Source organism: Rutilus rutilus, assembly GCF_951802725.1.
Source record: "Rutilus rutilus genome assembly, chromosome: 7".
NCBI lineage: Eukaryota > Metazoa > Chordata > Actinopteri > Cypriniformes > Leuciscidae > Rutilus > Rutilus rutilus.
This window is the reverse complement of record NC_140221.1, coordinates 36,906,569-36,913,054: the sequence shown is the minus strand read 5'-3', so window position 1 is coordinate 36,913,054 and position 6,486 is coordinate 36,906,569. Positions and strand designations below refer to the sequence as shown.

General features: G+C 36.6%; 1 protein-coding gene across 1 annotated transcript; it reads left to right on the top strand.

The window, feature by feature from the left end:
* LOC311293366 (chemerin-like receptor 1) lies at positions 1 to 4,755 on the top strand. Its single transcript, XM_084413589.1, has 4 exons — positions 1 to 48; positions 925 to 982; positions 1,434 to 1,493; positions 2,198 to 4,755. Exon 4 carries the CDS (start codon positions 2,208 to 2,210, stop codon positions 3,189 to 3,191), a length of 984 nt encoding a protein of 327 aa, XP_084269715.1. The 5' UTR covers positions 1 to 48; positions 925 to 982; positions 1,434 to 1,493; positions 2,198 to 2,207; the 3' UTR covers positions 3,192 to 4,755.
* Positions 4,756 to 6,486: the final 1,731 nt, after the last annotated feature.

Below are 6,486 nucleotides of genomic sequence, written 5' to 3'. Positions count from 1 at the left end.
GACACTTGAGACCGAGTTTACTGTACAAGACTCAGCATGACTCAAACGGTGAGTAATACAACATGTTGCCTTGAAGATAATATTGAGAAATGTTTTCAAGAATTGAAGAAACTGAAAAGTCTTTTAAAAAGAGGTTTACTGCACCCTCTTCAGTGTAGGCTTTATTAGGAGCAAAGTTTTGCAATACCTTTATCAAATCATTACACTACATCAAGACTGTTCAGGGTACACAGCATTAAGATGTTAGTTTGTGAATATTATCATGATGCTTATTTTTTGTTAAAATTTTAGTCTTATTTTATCTCGTTCCCTGCCATTGATTTTACGGCTTTGCATGATTTCACTGTTATATGTAGAAGGCGCTATTACGTAACTTCTGAAAGAGTAGAGAATCTCCAGATCAAAACCCAGAAAAAAAAAGAGAGAGAAGAGGAAGCAGAAACAAGCGATAAAAGTATTGCTAATGCACGTTGTAGTCTTTTTCTCTTTTTTTAAAACGCAATGTTTGTTTTAAAGAAAAAGGCTTTTTTATGAACCTTACACACATTCAAGTGTTGATAAAAAGGCATGAAGCTAAAATAAAACAGGTTTTGTTTAATTGAAGAGGCTCTGTTCTGTTTTTTATGGGCCTATATTGCATGTTCTGATATTCATACAACAAAATATTCTGGGGGCCATTTTGTGAAAATGAACAAAAATGCTGGTGGTGGCTGGCAACCTTTTTAAAAACAATGGCAGGGAAAGATTTAACTATTTATGAAACCAATAAAGCCATTTCCCACGCATAGAATAGTTCCCAAGGTGCTTCCCAAACACTTAATCATTAACTGCACACTCATGTTTGTCATATTTGTACATCCTTCATTCTTATGCAGTTGGCACGAAACCTAAACTAGTTTTTGTAACTAGACATTCGTCCCCCAGGCAATACAGTCAGCTCAGTGCTCACATGAACTGGAAGGGGACAGAGCAAGACATAAAGGTAGGTTGCTTTTAATTCATTATCTTTGAGCTGGACTTTTAAGGCGTCAGCCTCTGGTAAAGTGCTCTTGAAAATGTAACTACTAGAAAGGTTTAACAAAAGATTTTTTTCAACATGTAATCTGGTGGTGCTGTTGCTGTAAACAACATGTGGAAACTTGTAATGTGTAAAGTCCAAGTCTCTCTTTTAAACCACAAACTCAGATGTCAACTTTTAGCATAAATGGCATGACATTTTAAAAATGGTTACATTTAGAAAAATAAAACTTCTTTTTCCACATGCGGTTGTGTAAAAACATGATTCCAACAAGAACTGACTTGTTTGGATTTCTGGACTTTGTCCAAAACCCAGAGAAATCCTGCAGCTCAAATTGCAGCTGACGAAAACAAGCGTGTGCTGCAGCAGTCAAAAAGAAACATATTCAGTGCACTGTTTTTACTCCCGTTTCCAGAGTTCTCTCAGATGGACAACCTCTTCTGATTTTCTTCATTCTGCACTGTTTCTGCCAAAGGTAAGAATATTTTTCAGAAAATATGAAGAAAGCAATGCATTCAAACCAAATAAATAATTTATATATATATATAAATTATAAATTACATGCAGATGTAATTTGATTTCAAAAGTGGTTTGCAATAATGCACAATACGATTTTTTTTTAACATGCATGCCGTGTTGTTTTGAAGATATTGCTGTTTTTGTACTCTAATTGTGGTAATGTTTTTTATGTTTGTTATGGAGATGCTTCGTAAATGTTTTCATTCATAATATTACATTTTGCATTTTTTTTGTGTGTGTGTGTGTGTGATATTTGAATTACTACGGTTTTACAGTTTTTCTGTTCACTTACTAATAAGTATCTAATGTCTTTTCCCTGATTACAATATAAGGCATTTAAATGTGTTCATCACTGATCAAAGTGTAAGGATTGCCATAAGATATTTCTATAATATAAGATGATATTTTATCCTTGAAGGTAGTATGAACAGAAGAGCATTCCATGCTTTCATTGGTGTGTCACTTGGACAGAGAAACATGTTTTACTCCTCCTTAAAGGAACAGTTCACTCAAAAATAAAACTTCTGTCAGTTCATAGTCACCACTTCTGTAAAGCTTTTTTGTCTGCACTATTCTTTTAAGAACACAACAAAACACGAACAGAAACCCGTCTGTTCAGCATATTCACACAGTGAAATAATCCATTTAATTTTGTTTCAGGATTTACAAGATGACAGATCACAGTAACTCGACCAATATGGATTATGATGAAATAATTCGTGACCTTCAAAGCATAGAAAATACAAGCAGTAAGCAGCATCAACATGAGATCAGGATGACCTACTTAATTACATATTGTATTGTTCTCATCCTTGGTGTCACCCTAAACTTCACTGTCATTGTCATCAGCTGCCGGAAATACAAGAGTTTTCAGGAGGTTGCCATTTGGATTATGGCGTTGGCTGTAACACATTTAGTCTCCTGTACATCTGTGGTGTTTCAGCTCCTGTATGCTTACAATAACTTTGAATGGAATTACGGAAGTACAAGCTGCAAGCTGTCATCCTATATCCTCTACGGCAGTATGTTCTTCACGGCAACCATGCTGAGTCTCTGGAGCATTAAATCTACTCTTTTAAAGAGCATGTGCACAAAAAAGATGAAGAATTGTAACATCATTCTGATTTCATTCTCCTGGACTATTGCAGCAGTCTTGGCATGTCCTTCGCTGTTTTCCAGAGAGGTCCGAGATGTTCAGTGCATTGATGACTATGACTTGGACAAATCCAGAACAACTCAAGACGGCACTGCAAGGCTGAAGACTGTCGTTGTCATGCGATTTCTCCTCGGGTTAGTGGTGCCAGCTTTGGTAATGTTTCTCGGCTGCTGTGTGACATCATCTCACAAAAAATGTAAATGTTGCAGGAAACAGGCACAAATAATCTGTGCTATAAAGATTGCCTACTTTGTGTGCTGGGGCCCTCAAATCATCTTAACTATGCTTCAGGCCACCGTAAGCGGCAGCCTGGGTGAAAATGTGCCAAACTATGGACTTCCAGCTGCTACCGCACTGGCCGCAACCCACCTCTTTACCAGCCCACTCATTTATTTGTTCCTGGGACGCAGTTTTAAAATGAAGTGGATGGGGCATGACCCAGATCACAATGATAATCACATTGATAAGAGGGATACGGTGCCCCTTAGACATGTTTAGGCAACAGAAAATTAAATTCTGGAATGTCAAAACCAAGATTCTCTATATGTATACACTTACATAACCATTCTCTTATTTGTCTCATTTATGCAATAAGAATTGCTACGGAACACTATTAACCCAATATATATTTCCTATTGTATATGAATCAAGTTTATATAGCAACCTTTTTGCCATTGGTTTTCTTTGGAGTTTTTTTTATATTGGTGCTGTATTATAATATTGTTGCTGTGTTGTCATAATACCAGAGGTGTCAAGCAATGAAGTACAAATACTTTGTTACCTTACTTAAAGGAGCATTTCACCCATGGGAACATTGATCTTTGTTGAAAGTGGGTCATATATGTAGTCGAAATGTAAAATAAATTTTGAATTTGGTGCCTTCTTGACCGAGGAAAGAAAGAAAGTAACTTCAGGACGCATTTGTATGAAAGACAACAACTCCCACAATGCACCACATTGCACAGCTGCGCAAGCCACTCCCACTAATCCAGAACAGCATATGAATCACTCATCCGTCCATAAGGCTAGCTACCACCGGAGCTTGAAATTCATTTCACACAAAATGTCTAACGTTAGTTAGTTGGCGAACTCATTAATGAATTACTCCTCATTTGTATTTCTTTCGAAGTGGTGAATTATTGCATGGTTACGTTACCGGAATGTTCAGTCAGATGCGGTGCGAAACTAGGATGGTTCACAACACAAACGTCCGTGTCCTCGTCTGATTCAGAGATTTCGTCCAGGAGAAATTGGCATCGTTTAAATGCTTTGCAGCAGACGGACTCTATCTCTGTGTTCGTAGCGGTTCGTAGTTGCATAGTGAGATCACCGGCGCCACCAGTCCGCCCCCAGCTCGAGCCAGTCTGGGCTTCTCGTCCGCGACAGGCAGGTCTTCTGCCTCGGCTGCTCTTCGCTAAAGGTAGCCACAAACACCTGATTCGAGCATCAGACTTCCGAAATCCTCTTCTTCTACATCATATTGAGTAACGTTACCCTCCGCTATTGTCATATCTTCACAGCTTGCTCCACAGTGCCTGTTAGCTTAGCTTCCAAACAAGATGGAGGATATTGCTTTTAGTTTCAGAAAGTGAAGTCCCACCCACTGATCTGTAATAGGCCTGTAGCGTGAGCGGGTCCCGCCCCCTGGAATAATGAGGAGCTAGTGTTTGTAGTCTCTACACTTTTCAATGAAATGTGACTTCCTGCTTATTATGACGCAAAATGATGATTTTTACGTCATAATAAGCAGGAAGTAAAACACTTAAATCCTTATTTCTCCCATCTCAGGGAAAAATTAATGAAAAATCCACGTTTATTATAATATATGACTGGGTTTCTAACAATACAAAGCTTAATGCAAATGGGTGAAGTGTCCCTTTAAGTAGAAATTTGGGGTATCTATACTTTACTGGAGTAGCCTAATTATTTTTTTAGACGACTTTTTACTTCTACTCCTTACATTTTCACGCAATTATCTGTACTTTCTACTCCTTACATTTTAAAAATAGCCTCGTTACTCCTATTTAATTTCAGCTTGTTTTCATTCCGGCTTGTCGTCGTTAAAAAAAAAAAAAATTGGCCAATTACACAAACGGTTTAGATCTGAGTCCCGCCTCCTGAATACACATCGCTAAACTGATTGACGTTGTGGTGTCTTTCTAACTTGTGAGAGTCTGTAGTCAGTTTGGTTGTGCGAAGCGCCAAAACTCCTCCGAAGGAAACCTAGATGCGGTAAGCGAGGGAGAAATCGGGACAAATCGCGTGAAATATTGATTCACAGAGAGAGAGAGAGAGAGAGAGAGAGAATTAATTGCATTTTTTTCCTTACATTACTTTTACTTTTATACTTTAAGTAGTTTTGAAACAAGTACTTTTATACTTTTACTTGAGTAAAAAGCTTGAGTTGATACTTCAACTTCTACAGAAGTCTTTTTAAACCCTAGTATCTATACTTCTACCTGATAATGAATGTGAATACTTTTGACACCTCTGCATAACACTTTAATGTATCTTATATGTATAGCCTATGTATAAACCTGTTTTATGGTGTAATGAATATAATACAAATGAACATATTATTATATGTTTGTTTGTTTTTTTCAAATTAGAAAGAGAGAATATACGGTGATCCAAAGTAATAATGAGAATATATCTGTGTGCATTGGGCCTTATTTATGAAACATGAGCAGACTGATTTTATGTAAGAGTAGATTTAAATATTATTTACAGAGGATTTCATTCTGCAAGCATTACATGAATGAGGTCCATGATGCAAGATGCAGACAGAGCAACTGCCACCATTCAGTAGCTCTAAACATGCATGGAAAAATCTTTCAAAGCATTCAATAGATGGTGACAATTAATCTGTCAATCATTAGAGCACTTCAGAGTGCTAGATTCTTTAAAATATATATTTATTACAAGTCTATTATGTAACATTTACATTATAGCTGGCATTAAATAAAATTGCTTATGCTGAATAATTGCATGAGTAAAGTAATTGCAAAAAATGCATTTCACCTTCAACATGCATGTGTTCTGCGGTGAGCACAACATTTCCTGTCAAGGCTAAACTTTGTCACTGCTATTATTAGCTTGTGGTTTGTGCAAAGTGTAGAATACAAAGCTGAATTTGTATTTTAAAAGGTTAGTTCATCCAACAAACTCAAGCTCCTCCTCTCTTATATCGAATCCTCCAAAAAATTCTCTTTAAAAATTCTCATTTTGGACTTTGTGACCAAGTTTTGTTTTGCTCTATCCTCTGCGCTTCGTCGTTCGTCGTTATGCGTCGGGTCAGAGGTCACTCTTCTGCAGTCTAATACTTAATAGAGTATTTTAGCTCCATCCACTACATATCTATCACTGGCAAAGCCTAGAAACTAGCTTAGAACATGTTAGCAACATGCTAATTCACACTACAAACATGCTAATTCATGCTAACAACATGCTACATAATGCTAGCAATATGCTAATTTATACTAATAACATGTTAAACATGCTAGCAAAATGCTAAAACGTTTTAGCAATGTGCTAAAATCTGTTAATTCATGCTAGCAACATGTTAATTCATGTTAGCAATGTGTCAAAACATTAAATCATGCTAGCGACATGTTAATTAATGTTAACAAAATGTTAAAACATGCTAGCAACATGCTAATTCATGTTAGCAATGTGTCAAAACATTAAATCATGCTAATTCATGCTAGAACATGTTAGTGACATGTTAAGTCATGTTAGCAAAATGCTAATTCATGCTAGCAAAATGTTAAATAATGCTAGCATCATGCTAATT

Excerpts from the sequence above, each read along its gene's own strand:
- LOC311293366 (XM_084413589.1), top strand. The coding sequence starts at position 2,208 with ATGACAGATCACAGTAACTCGACCAATATGGATTATGATGAAATAATT.